The 24,073-nt window shown below is 38.2% G+C and overlaps 1 protein-coding gene across 1 annotated transcript; it reads left to right on the top strand.

The window, feature by feature from the left end:
* Nucleotides 1–20,554: 20,554 nt before the first annotated feature.
* On the top strand, nt 20,555–22,055 carry LOC101835793 (melanoma-associated antigen B4-like). Its single transcript, XM_005080072.2, has one exon. It carries the CDS (start codon nt 20,610–20,612, stop codon nt 21,657–21,659), a length of 1,050 nt encoding a protein of 349 aa, XP_005080129.1. The 5' UTR covers nt 20,555–20,609; the 3' UTR covers nt 21,660–22,055.
* The last annotated feature ends 2,018 nt before the right edge of the window (nt 22,056–24,073 follow it).

Here is a 24,073-nt window from a genome sequence, read left to right as displayed (position 1 = left end):
ATTTACAGTATGGGACTATGTACTTCCTCCTTGAAACAGACCTCAAGACTAATCATAACACATTTGGTTACTCCCAAAATATTTGTCACTTTTACATCAGTGGACATACTTTGCCTGGCATGTTAGTATTGTAGCACATAGAGTCCAGAATTTGGTAGTACTACTTTTTTCTCTTAGCAGCCTGCATACCATCTTCTGGCTACCCATCAAGGAGGAAGTTACTAGCTTGTTTCCAGCTTCATTTATCTATATAACAAAATCAAATTGTGTGGTGTCTTCAGCAACTGAATTTTGCTATGAAGTTCACTAAGAACAGTGACAATGCCCTGCTTTGTTTGGGAGTATCTAGGCCTCTCTAACCAACAACTTTAGGGAGGTATGCTACATCTGGCACTGAGAGTTTTGCTAATTAACCAACTGCTTTGGGGAGCAGCATTATCCACCAACCCACTCAAATGCCATTAAACATATGTAGATTTTAAATTAGAATACAAAGTACTAGATTTACATATGACTATTTCATGTACATTAATTCTTAGTTTTAATGTGGAAGAAAAGGACATGCCCTTAAGCTAGGGTTACTCTTTAGCTGGTGAAAGAAGATACAAGAATGACAATATTATTAACTAAATGTCTTAAACCTCTAACCTTCTTCCTCCTGAAGTGCCATTGAACATTAATTTAATAATGCTTTAATAAAGGAACCTGAGAAAGCACATCGTATCACGGATTCAAAAGCAGAAAAGTATAAATGTTTGAACTACAATGCCTCCATAGGTTACATGACTAAACATTTACAAATTAGTTTTAAACAGGTGAGAATCATACATTTTCAATAGCATTGTATGATATTTAAAGAATGAAATAAAAGCATAATAGTTAACATTACTTTTCATGAACCTCTTGACCTTTGCAAAATATTTATGTAAATACAAAATCACTTACAAATTCATTTCTTAATGACTTTAACTACTACATATATATTCCTCTATATTTGTGAATTACATAACCAGACATTTGAAGTAGATGATGCAATGTCCAAATTATCCAGCTCAGATAATCACTGTGGGATGTCTGTCAATCTTTTCTGGCCATGGAACACAGGGAGACAGACTCTGGACAGCAGAGAAATACATAGATGAATGTATTTCTTTCCTCTGACAAGCCATCATGCACCTCGAGTTTTTGCCTTTTACTTACTACCTACTCCACTTCTAGACTTATATCTGACCCATTCTCAATTAAGGATACAGTTGTTCAAAGGCTCAAGGAAACTATTAAAGCCTTTCCTCAAAAAGCAATAAAACATCCACATGTCAGAGGACTGAGCAAATCACAAACCTCAGAATCAAAGAATGATCCTATCTTTGCCCCTGCATTCAGTCCAGAAGGATACAAGGTATCTATCCTTATATGTTACTGAGATACTGCCAAGACTTTGTAAAAAGAAGGTTCTTATGTCTCTGAAATGAAAGATAGATTTTCTAGTTATTTCCCAGATACTGTCTGCTGTAAGGATATGTTATTCTCCACACCTCCCAGCTCATCCCATCCACCAATCATTCTTCAGATCTGAGCATTAAAGAAGCCATACCTGACAGGGGAGTCTCAAGAAAAGATATTCAAGCCAAGAAAGTATTTTTTTGTTTATGCCCCATATTATTGTTATTATTATTGTTACTATTACTGAAGTTAATTCTGAACCTGAGTGCCAGTTTCTTCCCTAAAACACAAGAAACCATGGATCTTCAAACTATATACAACATGAGAAAAAGTGGATACTTTCCATATATGCTAGGATATGAAGATTAAAGCATCAAGATGGAGTTCACACAAAAATGCATTTGGTTTTTACACATTTTAAAGTATTTGTAAGGAAAGCATTAATTGGTTACCTTTTTTTACACCAAATAGGAAATAAATGAGCAAATCTTGCCCAAATTCTCTTGGAAAGCTGGGAGTAAAAGGAACAAATCCTCATTTATTTCAGTTGCATTTTGCCTGACTAGTATACCGACTCGGTATACTACCAATAGTAACTGATTTGGTTTTTTTGTTTGTTTGTTTGTTTTTTTTTATATCCTACCTTGATGGACACATGCCACATACTATGGGGAACTGCGTGCAAGCTCTTCCCAAAAGAGTTGGTGTAGATACAGTAGGTAGGACTGAGACCAGCCTCAAAGCACTGTAGTATCTCACATGTTCTTTGGCTGTCTGGGTCTGTACCTCATGCTTCCACCTTGGAGTATGCTTCATTTGTAAGCCCCTGCATGGAAATTACAGGAGAGATAGGACTTAAAGGAAATTGGGATAGAACAGATGCTGGAAGGAAAACAAAGCAGAAGAATACACCAATTCTCCTGACTGTTGCTTGGAGACAGTGGGGAATGGAGGAAGCCCTGAGTGAATTTGTAAGTCCTAAGGGAATGTGTGTTAGACTACTGACAGAATGCACAGAAAACACTGGTGACAGCTTCCTCTTCCTGATGGTTACAGCTTGACCCTGCTCCCTACAGAGACTTCCTACCTATACTAGCTAACTCTCATACCACGTTGTACTTAATTATTGCTCTGAAGTCCTGAGTTGTTGTATTAGTAACTGATTTGTAATGTGAGCACCTGTCATTATTGTGAAAGCCAAATGTAACTAGAGAGTTAATGAAGATCTACAAATGTGTTTCAATTTAATTTAATTTTTATCTTACCTAACATTTAAACTTAAAAATTAAGCTTTGTCCATGAAATTACACAAAATTACACAGTAAAGAAGCTTCTGTAGGTACTAAAGATATTTTATTGGCTCCAAAAGAAGCACATAGGAACATGATTTTTCTATTCCAAGCATTGGGCTGACAGTCTCTCCCTATATTGCTTTGCTTACAGTTAACCATAGCACATCTCAGTCTTTGGTTATGTACAGCATGAGACACTAATATGTATAATACAGATCTGTTTCAGTGAAATACTGAGTGCTAACTATTATCAGTAAATTTGAAAGCTTGAAAAATAAAAAGAAATATTGCTTGTTTTGTGTATTTTGCTTAGATATAAACTTAAGAATTACATAATGTTTAAGCAATCATGTTGATAATGTGGAATTTTTACTTAATGTTTTGTTTCTGAAATGGGATAATTTTAATACATTTCTCAAACAAATTTTTTGACTATATAAATACATAGTTTGTACATAGTTGATACTGAAAAATAAAAATGAAAACACTGAAAAAATAATTACATCATGAAGATACACAAGAGTCAGGGGAAGAATATAGGAGCGCAAGAAAAGAGATACCTTTTTGTTTTTTAGTTTACGAGACAGGGTTTCTCTGTATTGTTTTGGAGGCTATCAGGCCAGCCCAGCCTCGAACTCACAGAGATCCGCCTGTCTCTGCCTCCCGAGTGCTGGGATTAAAGGCGTGCGCCACCACTGCCCGGCGTAAGAGATACCCTAATAGCCATTATATGTTTGTAGAGATGGAGGGGGACAAGCAAAGGGGTCAAGATCATGCTGGAGAAACCCACAGAAAGAGTTGACTTGACCAAGTGGGAGCACACGGACCCCAGTCGTAAAACTAGGGGACCAGCATTGGACCAAACCAAGTCTTCTGAATGTGAGTGTCAGTTAGGAGGCCTGGGCAGTCTATGGGAGCTCTGACAGTGGAACCATTATTTATCCCTAGTACACAAATGAACTTTGGGAGCCCATTCCCAGTGGAGGGCTACTCTCTCAGCCTAGATACAGAGGAGGGCCTCCTCTCCCAAATGATATGACAGACTTTGATGATCCACCATGGAAGGCCTCACCGTCCCTGGTGAGTGGCTGGGGGGTGGGATGGGGGATAGGGAACTGGGACTGATATGTAAAATAAGATTGTTTCTAAATAAAAAAAATGCAAAGAAAAAATTTATATTAAATTCAGCCATTCAATAGAGTGCCAAAGACATGTAAGAGTGGTAATTTACCTTGCCTTAAGGTATGTTGAAAACAGAAAGAGAGAATAGGTCATGGGGGAACAGGAAGGTTGAGTGGGGGGTAGAATAGGAGGAAGAGGGAATCATAAGTTAGAAGACAGATCTGGTACCAGTGAGACCTCTCTAGTGATCTAAAGAGATGACACCAACTGGCAAGCTTAGCAATAGTGGAGAGACCACCTTAAATGCCCTTTCCTGATAATGAACTTGATGTCTATAACCATCCTAGAACCTTCATCCAGTGACTGATGGAAGCAGAGGCAAACATCCACAGTTAAACACTGAACTGAACCCAAGGAACCCAGTGACAGAGAGAGAGGAGTGATGAGCAAATTGGCAAAGAATGGCCTGACAAAACCAGTAGAGACAGCTAACCTGAGCAAGGGGGGAGCTCTTGGACCCCAGACCGACAGCTGGGAGGCCAGCATGGGACTGATCCAGACCCCCTGAATGTGAGAGCCATCGAGGAGGCCTGGGCAACCTATGGGGCCCTGGGCAGTGGATCAGTGTTTATCCCTGGCATACAAATAGACATCGTGTGTCCATAACAGACTCTAGATATCCCCTATGTGGAAAGAAGTGGCGATAGGGTGGGAGGCTGGGGGGGATAGTGGGGGGGGGGTGCGGGAGGAGGGGAGGGAGAGGGAACTGGGATTGACATATGAAGAAAGCTATTTAAAATTAACATAATAAAATAAAAAAGAAAGAAAATAGTATGCCTTTCTGTGTTGGTTTCAGAATGCTGAACTCACAAGTGATAGGAATAAGAGTGATGACAGAGTCTCCCAAAACCTAGTGTTCAGATAAATCTCCTAAAATCATACTCCACACAAGGCAACATCACTATTGAAGGCAGCTGAGAATTTCTTAATGTTATGCAGTCACAGTATGAAATAATCCATTTTATCTATAAGAAACATAGGATCCTCAGGACCAGAAATGTGGTAGTATAGGAAAATGTACCAGAAATCTAGCATGTGCTTAACATTGAACACATCAACTTTGAGTTACTGGGGAGATCATACTGAAACTACAAAGAATAAAAGGTCAAAAAGGTTTTTTATTAAAGTCTAAGACATGTTTATATATCTCTAATGAAGATCTCTCAGTAAAAATATTAAGAGTCCAAGCCTGTGTTGAAACCAGGGTTGGTGCTATTGCTACGACTATACCATATTTCAGGACCCTATGAAACTTATCCCACTGTTACTTAAGTTGCAAGATGGCTGCTTACATTCTAGTTGCACAGCGTAGTCAGCTTTACAAGTTACAGAATTCTAATACTGACCACAAGGGACAGAGTGCACTATCATTTTTATCCTTGATAAACAACCTGAAGAATTTCTTCCTTTTTGCTACCCTTCCTTCCTCTGTCTCTTCTTTCATTCTTTATTTCCTTCTTCCTTCTGTTCATTTCTCTTTCCCTTCTTGTTGTTCTCTTTTGTTCAAAGGTTTTATTTTTATTTTAAAACATATGTAAATGCATATGTATGTGTATATATGTTTGGGTATGTGCACTTGTGTGTAGCACCCACTGAGTCCAGAAGAGAGTGTAGGGTCCCTAGGAGCTGGAGTTACAGACATTTATGAGCCACCTGAGGTGTGTGTTGTGAACAAAATTCCAGTCCTCTGCAATAGCAGTATGCTCTCTTATCCCCAAGGCAACTCTCCTGCCTCTCATCCTCTTTTTTTCTCATAGTATACATTTCTTAATTATATCCTCCCCTTAATGAACTGTTTAAGTAGCCTCAAAATACAACTTTTATGAATTATGACATTAGTCACACACTTATTACTATGATGAATGCTATGCAGCTAAAATAAATTGGGAATTTTCCCATCTTATTTTATAATCCAGATTAATATGGCATAAAAGTTCTTCATTGGAAAAATTGAATAATGGTGCATCAATAAAATTGATTGAGCACAAGAAATGTAGGTAAACAAAGGGAAAGGCATTCAAATCTTGTACTCTAAAAGGCCATTCTTCCATTTGAAAAAAATATTTCTAATGTTAAATATTAGATCTTTCCTTGCTTACTCAAGAATTTAGGAGAAATAAAATCTTGGAAGTTGCATAACACTCCAGGATTTTTTCCATTGGAAGCAGTACTCTTATTCATGAGACCTCAACACAAATGGCCTAAGTACTTTCAAAAGGCTGAACTATCATGTTGGGGGTGGTTGATTTCATAATGTGAGTTTAAACTGTACTGTATACTGCACAATGTTTATTTTTCCTTTAAGCATTAACTGTTTTCAGAAAGTATTCCTCTTAGCAGTTGGAAATTTGTGAACTTTCATGGGAGCTCAGAGAAAACATTTTGAAGAAATTGTCAGAAGATGGAAGTCTACAAAGGAAAATAAATCATTGCAGATTTCCTGAGACATGTCTTTGTGGACACTTGTAATAGTTGTCCATGTTGTTAATGTGCAGTTGGCCCCAGAGCATTCAGTAATGTGTTTCAGAGTTGGGGAAAATAAAACTGAGAATGCAACATGACTCTTCGTTATTACTGTTGAACCTTATATACTCCAAGATAAAATTTTTGCTTTACAAGTCTAAAGTTCCAGGTACTTACCCATAGCATTTAATCATTTAGCTGCAAACTCTTGCTACTTTTCTCTTTAAAAAAAAAGCATAACAGAGATGGTGGGACCTGAAACCCTTAGAATGATGCCAGTAGACAAAATAATTAACTTTAGGTTTTGAAATATAAAGGAACAGACTACTTTATTAATCAAAATGTGAGATCTGCTGTTTTCTAGTAATATTTTTGTGACTCTAATAATGTCTGTATGTATCTGTGATGGCTAATCATGGTTACCAACTTGACAAACCATGTAAGATAAAACATCAACTGAGAAATTATCTCTATCAGATTAGTCTGTGGGAAAGTCTAGGGAAGCATTTTTTTTATTGGTAATTGATATGGCAGAGATCCGCCCACTGTGGGTATTTCCATCCTTACACAGATGGTCCCGAAATATATAAGAAAGGAAGCCATGTTAATGAGCAAGTAAGCAGTATTGTTTACCTGGTCTCTGCTTCAGTTCCTGATTCTAGGTTCCTACCTTGATTTGCTGCCTTGGCTTCTCCTGATGATAAGACTGTAACCTATAAGCTAAAATAAACTCTTTCCTCCTCATGTTCTTTTTGATCATAGTGTTTTTTCACAGTAAAAGTAAAGCAAAGTAGAACAGTATCTAAGCATGTACACAGTCAGTACCCTAGAATTATATTACTGATATACACTGACTATGGGATAGGTGTTTTCTTTGTTTCTCAGATCTATAAGCAAATAGGAGACTTGCCTAGTAGGTACATTTATTGTAAATATGCCAAGAGTCTGATGATCATGTGATTGCTGTTTGATAATGAAATCAAAAATTTTAACTGATGTGATAATATGAATATGGATTGGAAATTTTTTGAGAGGTGAATATATTTTGTATAAGGTCAGGACATGGGCAATGGGTCCTAGAAGACAAATAATAGGAGAGGATATATCTCATGGCTCCCCAAGGATGCTAATCTCTTGGTGATCATATCTTATGCCTTCTACCTTAAGTGTGAGTAGGGATGTTGGTTAGATTTGTAGGAAAATGCTATGAGAAATTTGATGAGATGTTACTCTGAAAATTGAATAAAGCAAAAGTAAGATGAAATTGCTCTGATAATCCACAATATATAACAAACCAAGAAGCTATTAATTCATTCTTTGCCTTGCTTCACATGTGGAAGAAAGGTGCCATGTTTTTGTGCAGTTTATGGAAACGAAGATGAAGCATGTAATTTCAAAATCTATTTAAAGCTGAGGAGGTTTTATGAGTGAATCAGAAACAAAATTTAGGGAGAGTGGTAAAACAGTGAAGTACTAGGTTCAGAAGCATGGGGATCTGAATTCCTAAAAACCAGCCATAGTGCTATATATTTGTATTCCCAGAGCATGACAGGCAGAGAAAGGTGCAGAAACAGGAGGGGGGAGATGGAGTGAGGGAGAGAGCAGGGGAGTGGGAAAGAGATGGAGGAAGAGAGGGAGGATATCTTAGAAAGATCTTGATTTATCCTACTACACTTTATCCAATATACAAAAGACAATAAATTCTGGCAAGAAACGCAGTGAACTTGTTATTCTAGTTTTAGTCTAACATGAAAAGATTGGGTTTTGTCACCCTGGTATTACTTATAATAAAATAGTTGACAACATTTAAAATCACCAAATTTCATAGATTAATTAGAGAATAGAGCATTCTAGAACCTAAAGAAGCATTGAGGAAGTCAAGATAATCACAATCCACTATATGAGAAACTAGGGACAGAAGTCACAGCTGGAGACAGTATCAGGATAAATGAAATAAACTGTTTGAAAGACTGCTGGGTTCTCATTGTAGACTATGTTGAAAGTTAAAGCACCCCAGTAGTATCCAGTATAAATAGTATCCCATACTTTTGACTTTTAACTTTAAGAATCTAAGAGGCTGTCAGAATGTGGATTGACAAGTGGATAAAGATGCCTTTGATTTCAAACTGAGGTAGAGAAAATATCTCATATGATATATTTTCAGAGTTACCATTTTGAAAAAAAATCCTGCCTAAAGAGAAGCTGGTTAATAGAGTGTACCTGATACAAGTTTCATTGGGATCTAACAAATCTGGAAAAAGAAAATACTTGTGTCTAGACTTCTCTAGCTTTCTAAGCTGTGGAAATGAAACATTAAATTGCATGTCCTCTTGACTTCCTTCTTCATCTTAAGTGTAAAAAAGCCTTGAAAAGTCCTTATGAAGTGGCCATGTGATAGAGGTTCACTAAGACATTGAGATCTAATCATAGGATTATAGAATGCTTTTCCTCACCTCACAGCTTGATGCCACATCAAGAGGGCTCCTATATAATAACAGAGGATTAAAATGGACAGAACTGAACATCTCACAAAAAACAGACAAAAAAGACACCACAGACAGTTTCAGTATCCACCATTTTCACCACTCTAAATACAGCCTGACTCCTAGTTAGAAAAACATAAAACATCACACAAAGCATTTAATTAAACTATTTCCTTGTAAGTTGTATAGTTTGTTAGGATTTCACAAAAAATCACAGGATATAGTGAATGAAAAATGCTGAAAAAAACAGAATAAGCATTAGTGTTATATTCAGACATAGAAAATATTTTAGAGTTATAAACCATTGCAACAACTTAAAATATCTATGATTAATTTGTTAAGAACTATAATGGAAAAAGTGAAAAACATGCAAACATGGATGGATAATGAAGGCACAAAGGTGAGATAAAATAAAGCTAAGACCTAAAATGCTAAAAAAATTATATCCACCATCATAAAATTCTATATGAAGCAAAATGATTTTTCCCAGAAGGACACAGATAATTTGTAGTCAGGAATTGTGCTTTGCAAGGAATGTTGGAAGTACTCCTTCAGAGAGAAGTAAAGTAAGTCAGAAACTCAAGGTCTTCATAATAGAGAAAGGAAATGTATCACAGAAGGAATGGGGAGTTTAAAAAGCTCCAGTTAATATTTGTGAGTGATTTACCAGATAATTTATTAAAAATAAGAGCCCCTGAACAAATTGGGAGCATGGAGAGTGAGAGGAAGGGGGTAGGAGAAAGAGGAGGGGAGAAGAGGAGGGGGAAGGAGAACATGAGGGATCAGGAAGTCTGAGTGGGGAGATGAATAGAGGAGAACAAGAAAAGAGACACATCAATAGAGGGAGATACTATAGGTTTAAAGAGAAATCTGGCACTAGGGAATTATACAGAGATCTACAAGGATAACATCAACTAGGAATGTAAACAATATTGAAGAGGCTACCTTAAATGCCCTTTCCCTATAATGAGAAAGATGACTACCTTAAATGCCACCCTAGAGCCTTCATCCAGCAGATGATAAAAGCAGAAGCAGAGATCCACAGCTAAGCACTGAGCCAAACTTCTGGAATCCAGTTTCAGAGAGGGAAGATTGACGAGCAAAGGGGTCAAGACCATGGTGGGAAAACCCACAAAAACAGCTGACATAAGCAAGTGGGAACTCAGGACCCAAGTCTGACAGCTGGGGAACAACATAGGACAAAACCAGGCCCCCTGAACGTGAGTGTCAGCTAGGAGCACTGGGAAGTCTATGGGGCATCTGGCAATGGAAACCAGGATGTATTCCTAGTGCACGAACTAATGATGAAACTGACAAATTATGGGTAAAAAGTGAACCCTGGCAAAGAGTTTATAGTAATGTTTTTGGAGAAGTCAACAACAATTATTCCAAAAACAAGAGAATTCAATTTATAAAGAGAACTTCCTCGCATTGTAAGGGAAACACCAATAACTGGAGTCCTTACATTCTACACTGATGCAAATAAATCAGAAAAGGCAGGTTACAAATCAGAAAATTGAAGTAAAGTGAATCTAAGTCCTTATAATTCTGTCTAAAAGTCAGAATTATATGCTATTCTCATTGTGCTAATGGATCACAAAGAAACTCTCAACATAGTAACTGATTCACAATATGCAGAAAGTGTTATTTTACATATTGAAACTGCTGAATTTATACCAGATGATACAGAATCAACTTCATTATTCATCTAGTTACAAGATATAATCAGGAATAGGAATCACTGTATATATACAACACACATCCAATTCCATATGGATCTGCCAGGTCCTCTAGCACAAGATAATCACGAAATTGATCAAAAATTGATAGGTAATTTGCTAAAGGTCTCAGAATTTCATTAAAAATGCCATATCAATAGCAAAGGTTTGAAAAACGACTTTTCCATTACATGGCAACAAGCCAAAGAAATTATAAAGAAATGTCCTACTTGTTCTTTATACAACCAAACTCCACTGCATTGCAGAAAATAATCCAAAGTGTACTCAAAGGAATGAAATGTGGCACATGGATATTCTCCATTTTGTATAATTTGGAAAATTAAAATATGTACACCAATCATTGATACCTATTCTTTTTTTCAATGGGCAACTGCTTTGAGTTCAGAAAAGGTTTATTTGATAATTACACATTTGCTATAAGTTATGGCCTCACCATCCCTGGGGAAATGAGGGAATATTGGGGGGTTGGTGGGAGGGCATGGGAGGAGGGGAGGGAAATGGAGAGGCACATGGAATTGACATGTGAAGCAACCTTGTTTCTAATTTAAGTTTAAATTTAAAATAATATATATATATAATATGAAGACATTAAGTAATGTTAACATTATTATTTCTTAGTTGTTTTTTAAGTTACTGGGATACCACCTGACTCTAGCCACCACTGCTATAAACCCAGCTTATTAATCAAGCAGGGCTGGGAAACTGAGCTATGCACTGAGCTATCCAAATGTGCAGAAGACTGAAACTGCATCCTTGTAAACTGAGTCAAGGGCCACATTTTGAACACAAAAGGTAGAAATTGCTAGAGAAAACCTAGGGAAAGCATTTCAATATATAGCTGGAGGCAAAGAATTTTGGAATAAGACTCTAAAATACCTGGAAATAATAGAATAAACAAATAGAAATCATATGAAATGAAAAATTGGTACAGCAAAAGAAAGAATTAACAGAGTGAAAAAATCACTAAATAACAGAAAATCGTTGCCAGCTTTGCACAGACAGAGATTACCATGCTGGGTATATAAAAAATAAAAATAAAAAAGAACAAAACAAAAAACCCTGAAGGAACACACACACACAGACATACATACACACACACACACACACACACACACACACACACACACACACACACACACTATCTGATACCATTGAAGGCAATACTGATGCCAGGGATCTGGGACAACACCTAAGGCCACATTAGTTTCCAATGGCCACACTGCTGTGTGCCCATGCCTATCTGAGGGTCCTACCCTGCCACCTGATCAGTGTTGAAATTCATAGCTCTTGATACCATTGAAGACCATGCCAACACAAAGGGTCTGAGCCACCACCTGGGAATATGTTAGTGTCTGAGAGTCAAAATGTTGTGGGGCCATGCCTATCTGAGTGGCCTGTACTGCCATCTGGGGATATATTAACATCTGACTCTGGGATGATGCTTAGGGCCATGTCTGGGTCCATGATCCTGCTGCAGCTGGGGTCTGTGCTGATGTACATGGCCCAGGTTGCCAACAGGGGGTCATAGGAAACATGTGTGTTGAAATCCGGAGGCTGTGCTGAACTGGCTTGCCCCTCACTAAACCTAGGATAGCTAGCCTGCCCCTTGATGTACACTGAAGCAGGAGAGATGGCCCTACCCCTCAAAATGGGCTTGGGAGTGCTGACTTTGCCCCTAGCCCAATGGGGGCTATACCAGTAGCCCAGACCCACCAGCTCAGCTTTCACCCAAATCCACAACCTGAACCTTGGGTTGTCCCACCCTAACTTCTACTCCATATATGACCAACTGAAGTATATGATAGGACTGGTTCTTTGGAACAGTAACCAGTTTCCCCCATGACTCTGGGCAACTGCAGGATATCTGAGAGGAGTATTGGTGAGGGTCCAATGATGATGGTATGCCAGAGGCCTTGAAGCAGACCAATGACTCATTGCAATGAACATTTTGTGGGTGGGACAGATTGGACAAAAGGGTATACAGTGTGATGCAGTGCAGTTCCTGATGCCACTAGGATGAAAGAAGAGGTATTGGAAAGACAGAGGAGCAAGGGTTTCTTTTTTGTTTGTTTTGTTTTGTTTTTAACTGGATTTTGGGGAATTCCTTTTGAGGGGATACTGCAGGGGTAAGGGCCAGATATGGAGGTGCGGGATTGGGGTGAATGATATAAAATGACAAATTTCAATGAAGAAATATAAAACAAGTAAAACTTGATCTCTTTGTGGTATACATTTTGTGAGATTTTTGTATTTTTGTACTTTTTGAGAAAAAAAGTGAAGTAAAGAAATAAGAAGCATAGTATGTAATTTTAGTCTTCATTTATCAATAAGAATGTTTTAAAATAATAAATCACAAATAATTATACTTTTAAATCTGAAAGGAAATAAGCAACAAATAGACAAGCAATATAATTACAAATTGTTTTTATTATTTAGAATTTTTATAACAGCCAAAAAATATTAAAAGATAAATGGGGCTATTAGCAATGTGGAGGAAGATATGGTGAAGGTCATGCAGGATATAAGCAAAATACAGGGAAAGAATATGATCAAAATATACTATAAGCATGTATGAGCATGTAACAAAGAAACCAAATACATTATACAATAAATATATGATAATTATACCAAAATGAATGCATAAATAATTGATGAAGAAAATATTTAATTATATAAATTAATTCAGAAAGTAGATGTAAACAAGCTTACTATAGGAACAACAAGGCCTAGTCAAACAAATTAAGAAGATGACTACAATATGTGACAGACAATATAGTTCAAAAAACAGCAATATAAAATATACATATATAAAAACAAAAAGACAGGCAAGCAGACATGGGCCTGATAGCTTATGTCCTGATTCACAGGCAGGCAAAGTGAGAGAGATTGCGTCTGATATGGGCTTTTAAAACCTTAAAGCCTATCTCCATTGACATACCTCCTCCAACAAGATGACCTATTCCAACAAGGCGACACCTCCTAATTCTTCCCAAATAGTTCTACTAATTGAGGACCAAACATTTAAGTATATTAGCCTATGTAGACCATTCTCATCCAAACTGCCAACTAAAGTAAAGAAAATAAATAAGACAAGAAACTAAATAAAAACAAAAAGAGATGGTGAATGATTCCAAGGAAACAGCATCTTTCAGACAAGACTGATACACATATGTACTGTGTAGAGCTGTGAAGCTGCACACAATACCTGTACAGGTTCAAACCAGGGTGTGTTTAAAATCTGAAGATGTTTTGTGATACAAATGAAACAATCTACTAAACAGAAATAAACCAATCCTCACAACAGAGTGAATTTACAAATGAATTTTATGGTGATTTTATTTTATACTTTAAAGTATAAAAATAGGTAGACATTGTCACCCCAAAGAATTTGCTAATAAGTGCAAAATCAGCACTTTTTTCTTAGATCAATAAGGGAAGCAAGATCCCAGGGGAAGGTCTGAACCACAAAGCTTGGACAAACATACGATACACAGAGAGAATCACAACTGTTACAAAAGGCAAGGAAGAGAACCCACTGTTACTGTCAACATCAGGATAACTGCTTGGCTCTCATTACAGGACAGCTTGAGAGTTAATAGCTTCAGTTTTGCCAAGCATACAGTTTTACCTCCAGGAATTCTGATGTTCTTTTTTCACACTATAGATTGAAGATTGGATAAACTTGTCTTTGTACTAAAAGCAGATGGAGAGATGTGTTTAAGGCTATTGTGATACACGTGTAATCTGTTCCTCAAAATCAAAATTGCTGGCAAAGAAACTATTTATCAGAGCTCATGTATCACATATTTTAACATAACCTAAATGACTTCCAAGGAGACTATGAAACTACACACCCTTTGTCCAAGCAGAGAAGTGAAAGATGACATTGCATGCCCTCTTGCCTGTTTTCTTCATCTATAGGAATAAAAACCTTGAGAATTGACCAAGTGGCATAGGCTCATTGAGACTCTGAAGCCAAATAATAAGGTTATAAAATGCTTCCCCTCACCTCACACCTTTCTAACATAAAGACATGGATCTTCTTTAATTACAGAACAGCACTACAGAAGGAACCGCATATGTAAGAAAAAGAAGAACATAAAACTAAGAACATCAGTAGAGGCTTTAGTCTCAATTACCGCTATATAGCTCACTAAACACAGCCTAACTTTTTGTATCTTTGTTTGTGTTTTAGAGGGGGTTTGAGACAGGGTTTCTCTGTGAAACAGTCCTGACTGTCCTGAAACTCACTTTGTAGACCATGCTGGCCTTGAACTCATAGAGATTATCCTGATTCTGTTCCCTGAGTAGTGTGATTAAAAGTATGAGCCACCACCACCAGGTTAAAAAGCTAACATTTTAATGAATGATAAACTTGAAAATATCCAACCACATTAAGAATGGAGAAGACACAAGTCCATAATCTAAAAATCAAAGTAGTCTGTCAATAGTGATTGCATGTGTTTGTCAGGGAGGCTCCAATGTTCTCTAAATGAACACAAGCTGTTGCCATTGTCCTCAGTTACTCCCATTACTAAATGGTAATACCCTGTTTTTCAAGACACTACATACATTGGCTGCAGGACATAAAAAAGTCCTTAATTTGAAAGAGTGCAAGGAGAATATACAAGAGGCTTTGGAGAAATGAAAGGAAAGGTAATGTGAAGTAGTTATTTTATAATCTCAGAAAAAGTAAAATGATAAAAATAGAAAATCTCTTTCAAACTGACTAAGGAATATCCTCCCTGCTATTTTTCATAGTAAGAGAGGGAACCACATGGGCTGCTGAGGAATAAAAAAACAGTCTAACTAGGGCTAGACACTACATGCTGAAATACCAACCTGTCAGGCAAGTTATGCCTACTGGTATAATATTAACAAGACTAACTAAGTAAATGATCACTTTCTGAATGGATTTGAGGACTTCTCCACAAGAGTGAATTTCATGCCTGGAATGTAATCCTGGCCAAAAGCTCATAGGTGGGGAGGTCATAGGCCTAGGTTAGAACATACTGTTTCTATTTTGTAATTGGCCATGTTCTCAAAGTGCCTTCTAAATATTTATGCTTATTCCAATAGACCAGGCAGAATTTGACACTTTTCAGAGAAAGTTCTCGTTGCAGTGAGCAGTAGTCACGGCAAAGACATACAAGTAGACAATGTGCTGAGGATAAGAGAAAGATTGTTCCTCCCTGCATATGTCAACCACACATCAAACCTCAGGAAACATAATGAAAGAGGAATCCCAAAGCTTGAAAATGTTGGATGACAGGGAAGAGTGCTGTGAAGTATTGTCTTATGGTCATAAGATGGCTATTTCACTCATGAAATTACAGCAGCTATAGTTACCTGCACAATGTCTGTATAAGATCAAGCCTGAAAAACTTCCAGCATAGATATGGAAAGTAATCTTCAGGTCCTACCCCTTACTTAGAAGATATTGACAGCTGACAACTAGTGGAAGAGGGAGCATTATTATTTTTGAAGGTGTGGCCACTGGTAGCTTTCTCATGTTCCAGTAGATGGTCTCACATATACACATAAGAGAAACACTAACTGTATTATTGAATTATTAAAAGAAGTTTAAAAGGAAGAAAGGATGAATTTGTGAGGGAAGTTTGTTGGGAGAAAGATTGGGAGAATTGGAACAGAGAAATCTGGGAGAGGATATGATCCTGTTTCATTGTATACATGTACAAAAGTTTCAATAATAAGGTGAATTTATATTAAAAATTATGATTCCACAGGCAATACAAGAATAACAATTATTATTGTAAAATATTAAGAAAAGCTCTATAACTACAAAATTTCATGACATAAATGAAAGAAAACCATTTTTTGAAAGACACCTAGGTTATTATATGCAGGGATAGAACACCTGAATATCTCTATATCCATAGCATAAATTTAAACAATAGCCCAACTATGGTTCATTTAATAGTTCTACTATACACATAAAAATAAGAAAATATGCTTCTATCATATACCATTAAAGGATTATCACTTAAGGTCGGGCGATGGTGGTGCATGCCTTTAATCCCAGCACTCGGGAGGCAGAGGCAGGCAGATCTCTGTGAGTTCGAGGCCGGGCTGGACTGACAGCCTCCAAAACAATACAGAGAAACCCTGTCTCGTAAAAACCAAACAAAAAGGATTATCACTTAAAACAATGAGATACCACTAAACATTTATTAGAACAGATAAACTCCAAAATGTTAACAAAATAACAAAAATGTTGTGTAACAAGAGAAGCCACCATTTACTGTCTATAGAGATACAAAATTGTGCAGCCTCAGACTGACAGTTTAACAGAGTCTAATAAACTTAAATATACTTTTATCATATTATTCAGCAATTGAAAGGAATTTTCAGAAAACACTTGTGACAGTTTACTTACAGAGACAAAATTTCATAAACAAATTCATATCACATGAAATATGCCAATGTCCTAATAAAAAAACAAAAGCACAATCACCTGTAATTCTAGCTTCTGGGGATTTCCATATCCTTTTCTGACCTCCTCTAATATTCCACACATAAAGCATATATGAATATAGATGCAAGCACACATACGCACATAGATACATTTCAAATGAGGACTGGAGAGGGATCTCAAAGTGTAAGATCATTTGCTGCTCTTGTAGTGGAAACAAGCACCCATATTACAGTTCATGACCATTTCCAGGGTATACAATGACCTCTTCTGGAATCCACAGATACCAGGCACATACAGGTACAAGCACATGCATGTAAGGCAAATACTCATACACATGGAAATATCATTGAAGAAAAGAAAAGTAAGAGTGTTCACAGAAAGGAAGAACATCACATCATAAATATCATTCATCGGAGAACTTTGCTACCACAAAAAAATTGAAAACGCATGTAATTATGTTTAGAAGTAAATTAAAGCCTCAAAAAATTCCAAAAAGCTAATTTATGCCAATAGCATTTAGGAAATTTCCATTTCATAAAGTATACAGTGAATATATTAATAGAAAATCATAAGCACTATATAGTATAGAGTTTGGAATTCTCAGATATTTGACCTGAGCTCTAATATTAACAACTGAATAAGACACCACAGTGGATACTTACATTTGACAGAAATAGTAAATGAAAAGAAGTAAGAATAAATAAAAGCAAGAGTAGTGGTAACACTATAGTGCTGTCACTTAAATAGACAATTTATGCATCATTTGATTCTCAACCTGTATGGCAAAAGGAAAGATATTTAAACAAAACACACACAATCTATTTAAAAAATAGTGCTGGGAAATTTGAAGCAGCCACATAGACATAAATACTAAAAGGTAAAAGATTAAAAGGTTACAGCCTTATCTCCTACTCTATGTAAAATACAACTCAAATTAGATAAAATAATTTAATGTAAGAGTGAAAACTTAAAACTTCTAGAGATGAATTTTTGGAAACAACTCAGCCTATATGTCAGCATAAATTTCTAAATATCTGCATTCAAAAGCTGTAGTCATATTACCACAAATTGCCCAGTGGGACTCACAGGAAATGAAAATGCTACCTAGCAAAAGAGCAAACGTCCAGTTATTCATAACACACAGTTTAATGCAGTTAGTATAGAAAGAATTGGGAAAAACAGCAAAATATAAATAACATATTCAATAAACTGACAAGTAAACTAAATCATCATTTCAAATGAAGAAGTACAAATAGCCAATAAATGAATGAAAAATGGTCAACTCCTTTATCTGTTAGTGAAGCAAATCATTACAGCACTGTAATGTCATCTAATTGCAGTGAGAATGGCAAATTTAAAAGAGTCTGTTTTCAATAAAAGCGAAAAATGAGAAAAGAATTTATTGCTACGTCATGGCAAAGAAGACAAGGAGGAGAAAATAATTCTGATAAGGTTACAAGGGAAAATATCCTAAACTACATTTGGTGGAAATATAAATTTTTCAGCAAATCTAGTAGATATCAGAAAGTTGATGAGATCCAAGGTTGGTGATTCACACCTCTAATCCCAACACTGGACAGGAAGAAGCAGGTGACTTGTGAATTTAAGTCCACCTTAGGCTACATAAGAATTTGTAAGACAGCCTATATTACACAGAAATACTTGGTTTCAAAACCCAATATTGCCGGGCATTGGAGACACACGTCTTTAATCCCAGCACTCAGGAGGCAGAGGCAGTTGGATCTCTGTGAGTTTGAGGCCAGCCTGGTCTACAGAGCAAGTTCCAGGACAGCCTCCAAAACAATACAGAGAAACCCTGTCTTGAAAAACCAAAACAAAAAACAAAAACAAAAACAAAAACCAATATAAAATGATGCAATTATTCATAAGGAAAAATGAGAGATGCCAGGAATGGTGATATATAACAATAATACTGTACTGGGGACACAGGTAAGAGGATAGTACTTTCTATGTAAATTTAAGTATCACAGTAAGTTCCATAACAGCCTGAATTGGCATAGCGAGAATCTGCCAGACGACTATAATAAAAAAGACAATGAAATGCAGAGGTGGACTGAGGATAAGAGAAAATAAGAGGAGGTGAGGGGGAGGAGAAGACGAGTGAGAAGGCAAGGACAATGCAGTCATGAAACGGGATCACAAACACATACATTGATCTGTTATCTGTACATTATACTGGGGTCCTGGGTATGGGTGTTGGACTAAGAATCACTCAATGTAATTCCTACGCAGAAATCTGATGAGAATTAGTTCTAATGTCTAAGATCCATTGGCCCACATCAAAAGGGTGAAATCCCAGTTACAAGCAAAGTCAACAAAAATAATTTTTGTGTTTTCTCTGGGAGAAAAAAAAAAAGAAGATGGATTAGCTCCGCGAAATTCTGTTTAGAGTACAAAGAGCTCAGTAGGGGGCAAAGGGGAGGGCCCAGGGGCTGGAGGAGGTGGGGCCAGGCACAGGAAGTGTAAGAGTATAATTTCCTGTATGTCTTCGCCAGTGGAGCAGTGGTGCGCCTGGGTCTTGATCTGAGAACTGTCGCTTTTACTCAAGTGAGAAACTTTACAGGTAACAGCTTTGGGGGATAATGAGTTAAAACTGTGACAGCCCACTATAGATTCCTAAATTTCCAACAGAGCCTGTCCCAGGAAACGCCTGGTCCCGACACTGTTCCCTCGAATTCCTGAATATGGCGGTTAAGTCCGGTTGCCATGGCGTGTGGGGCTGGGTACAGAATTGTTCCCTATGTGGTATAGGTGGATTGACCTTGCCTAAGGACTGAGATATTACCCTACTTTATACTTTATAGAACGAGGAGGAAACATTTCAGTGGAAATTATTTCGGGGAAGAAAACAAGCAGGAACTGGCAGAAAAGGGGGCGGGGCTTGCAAAGGTATCGCCCATTTGGTGTCCACTGAATGGTGCCCGATATCAGGGCTAAGGCCTACCATCATTTACTCCAGTGTGTTACTAGTTAAGATTATAGTGTGAATTTAAGAGCAGCAGATGAATGGTGATCGGAACATACTTAAAATTGAGCATGATTGTTTATGGGGAGTAAAATGGAGCGCTAGGAGATGGCCTTCTTTCAACCTAGGAAGGTATAACTTGGATTGCCAGGCCGGCAGTGACCTAACAAACTCTAATTCTCTTTACAGATTTCTCAGGAAGTTGTTTCAACAAGAGAAGAGGAACACGGTTTGAATCCAGAAAGGTACCCTGAGAAAAGCAGCAGAGGGGACCCTCCTTGAAGGGAAGTTGTTCTCTACCTAGTAATGGTTACATAGTGTCATTCTCTCTCTCTCTCTCTCTCTCTCTCTCTCTCTCTCTCTCTCTCTCTCTCTCTCTCTCTCTCTCTCTCTCTCTCTCTCTCTCTCTCTCTCTCTCTCTCTCTCTCTCTCTCTCTCTCTCTCTCTCTCTCTCTCTCTCTCTCTCTCTCTCTCTCTCTCTCTCTCTCTCTCTCTCTCTCTCTCTCCCCCCCCCCACCTCAGATTCTTTCTCTCCCCACCTCAGATTCTTTCCAGCACTCCAGCAGCCTGCCTACCCGGAGCACCATGCCTAGGGGCAACAAGAGCAAGAGCCGCTCCAGGGCCAAAAGGCAGCAGGCCCGTGTAGAGAGCCAGAATCTCCAGGGTACTCGGCCCACTGCAGAGGAGGAAGCAGCAGCGCCCCCTCGTGGCCAGGGAGAGGCCCCTAGCTCCCCTGATGTGTGCACTCCTCAGGCGTCCCAGGAGGCTGCATCCCTTGACTTTCCTGAGTTAGATATACCATACTCAGGCTATGATATTGTTTCTGAGGGTTCTGATGCTGGTGCTGAGGGCTCTGTTGCAGGTGTTGATGAGAAGCGTGCAAATGCCTGCATTATAGCAGAAGCCATCGATTCTGCACGCAGAGATCCTATGACCAGGAAGGCCAGCAAGGTACTTCACTATCTTCTGGAGAAGTACCAGAAGGATGAGCAGCCTACAGAGGCAGATATGTTGAAGCTGATCAGCAGGAAGTACAAGGTACACTTCCCCTGGATCCTGGAGAAAGCCACCTATCAGCTAGAGGTAGTCTATGGTCTGGAGTTGAAGGCTGACAAACATAACAGTCAGTCCTATGTTCTTGTTAGCAAGTTGCCCATCCCCCCTGGGGATAATGAGGGTGGCATGAGAGATTTGCCAAAGACAGGCCTCATACTGACCCTCCTGGGAATGATCTTGATGAAGGGGGAGCGTGCCAGTGAGGAAGAGGTCTGGCAGTTCCTCCATATGCAGGGGATATATCCTGGGAGGAGGCACTTAATTTTTGGGGAGCCCCGGAAGTTCATCACTGAAGAGCTAGTTGAGCAGAATTATGTGGAGTACCGCCAGGTGCCTGGTAGCAATCCCCCAAGCTATGAGTTCCTGTGGGGTTCCAGGGCCCGCAATGAAGAAACCAAGATGAAAGTCCTAGATGTTTTGGCTAAGATCAGAAACGCCATGCCCAGTTTCTACCCTCAACAGTATGAGGAGGCTCTCAGTAACCAGGCTGAGAGAGCAGCCAGTAGAGATGAGGCTTCTGGATACCATGCTGCCAGGGTTCCCGCCCATGCCCACTCTAGCAGCTACTCCCACACTTAGATGGCCCTAGGTATAGCTGTCACTGTGCTGAAGAACAGCCAATTTTCTAAGTAGTGGGGTGTTTATAAGTAGGAGGGACATCACTAAGAGTATCTTCCTCTTCTGTTAGGAATAGGATAAGTGATAAGTATCTTTTGTTCTCTGTTAGACTGTTAATACTCATGTAACTGAATGTTAATTTGGCTCATGTATGCTTCTTAACCTTACATCTGACACATTTATTGCTCCATGTCAAGGTTAAGAATAAGATATTTGGGGTTTTAAATTTGTTGGAAAATCTTCACAGATTTTAGTACGTGTGAGAAAACATGACATGGGAAAAAGTTTCACAGAATTCAATGTGCTGTATAGTTAGTGAAACAAAGTAAAGTGGCCAATTCATCCTGGCCTCTGTTGGTTTTGCCTTTATTTGTTATTTTCATGGAAACACAGTTGGTTTCATTATTGTATTAAACTGTGTAAGAAAATAAACTGTGATAAATTAATCCTCAAAACCAATCTCTTTGTCATTTCACTATTTTCCCCAGTTCTCTTTGGTATCTCCTCCCTCCAACATTATTGTTGGTGGCAACCAATATCCACCCACTGCCCACAGGGACTTAGACTTTCCCTGCAGAAGAAGAATAGAAAACTCTGAGATAAGAAGGGCATGCAAAAGAAATGATTAGGAAGAGCAGAGAATCTATGATTGATAAAGCTACACATTTTCTGATTGAGGTAATTTGGAGCATTAGAGACTTTGAGTTTGTCATCAGTCTGTAATTTAAATGATGCTGCATGATGGTTTGGATGAGACTGTGAGAGTGTTGATGACGGCCAGACTCTCAGAAGGTGGGCCCCTTGAGGTAGTGTGAGTTGATTAACAAAGACTAGATAGAGCATCACAGCATTTAAAGGTTAAGCTAGAACAAGAAACACATCATAAATGTCCCTTTGAATTTTGAGTGTACCAGGATGAAAATCTTTCTGCCTGGGATAGAAGTGGTCAGAGTCCATGTGCTTGTCCTAGGGCAAGTTAATATGCTGCACAAGCTATACAATTAGTTACACAGATTTTCTGAGAAAAATGGATGACAATCTTTTGAGAAGAAGTTCCACTCAGAATGAGGTCATAGAGCCAAACTCTCTTTTATTAAAGTGCCTTTCAACCAGGTTTCTTAGAATATACTTTGTTATACTTCAAGGACAAGGGTTAAATTTGAAAGTGGTAAAGTCAATGCCAAAGTTTAATTTGGGTGGAAAGGCTTTAGGTTAATATTTTCAAACCTTGAGAAACAGCAAAAGTTTAGCTCCCCAGACCTGGAGAAATAACCCACCCCCAAACTATTTATCACTTTCCACAAAAAACACTAATTAATTTTATTATAATATAACTATGTCATTCCCACTCTCCCCTTTCCACAGTCTACCCATTCCCATACAACCTTTCTCTAAAATTCTTAGCATTCTTTTTTAAACATTATTTTTCATATATACACAGGTATCATTATACAGGCTGAGTATGAGTATGCAATTTCTTCCAAAATGAAATCTCTTTCAAGAAGTAGGAAGAACATCCATAAAATTTAGTAAGTAACAATACTTATATGGTGAGAAAACTGAAACAAGATTTATAAAGTCCCTCCCCAGGACAGGCAATATCAAGTTGTTGTTGAAGAAAATACTGACAGCTTTAAAGCCTGGGAGTAGTGCACGGAACTCCACCCTTGCTCATTCAAGCAGTCATTAATCATGCTTGGGTGGGCTTTTTTTGCTGTGGAGTATTCCTTTACATCTTTCCACTGTGTGAATATATGTCATTCTGATTGTTTTTGAGAAAGAAGCTGAGTGTCCAATGACTGAAAAGAATAAGGTAAGGCAGCTGAGCCACACTTGGAGAATGCTGGGAGGAAGAAGGGTGATGTCTGAGTTGCCAGCCAAATGGAGAGGGAGCAGGAGATGAACTTGTCATGTTAATAAAGGCACTGCTCCATGGTGAGATGGCTGGGGAGCCAGACAAGGGCCATGACATGTTTCTAATAGCCCATGCCAAGGACCAGGCCTTAGTTTTTGTTTACTGGAGTTAGCTGGAGCTGAATAAGCAGTTCTCAGGAAAACCACAACTCAGGGGCAACTAGTTAGCCGACAACCACTCACAACCTTTTACTAGCTGAGGAGATGACTGGAGCCTCCTGCTAGCTACAGATAGCTTTCCATCCTTGCTGCAGGAATGTCCCTTATCACTAGAGCCACCCACCAATTAGCCCCAGATTAATCTCTCCTCCCTGGAATTCCCCTGATGCAACTTAAAACGGGCCTTTGAGTCATTTGGCTATTGCCATGTGCCACCCCAACTTGTTTCCTCATTTTTACTAGTAAATGCTCTTGATGATTTCGTACATGATGGTGGTCTTTTATGTGATGTCTTCTGGTCC

Source organism: Mesocricetus auratus, unplaced genomic scaffold (assembly GCF_017639785.1).
Source record: "Mesocricetus auratus isolate SY011 unplaced genomic scaffold, BCM_Maur_2.0 Super-Scaffold_100003, whole genome shotgun sequence".
NCBI lineage: Eukaryota > Metazoa > Chordata > Mammalia > Rodentia > Cricetidae > Mesocricetus > Mesocricetus auratus.
The sequence above is the reverse complement of the archived record's forward strand: the minus strand, read 5'-3'. Positions and strand labels throughout refer to the sequence as shown.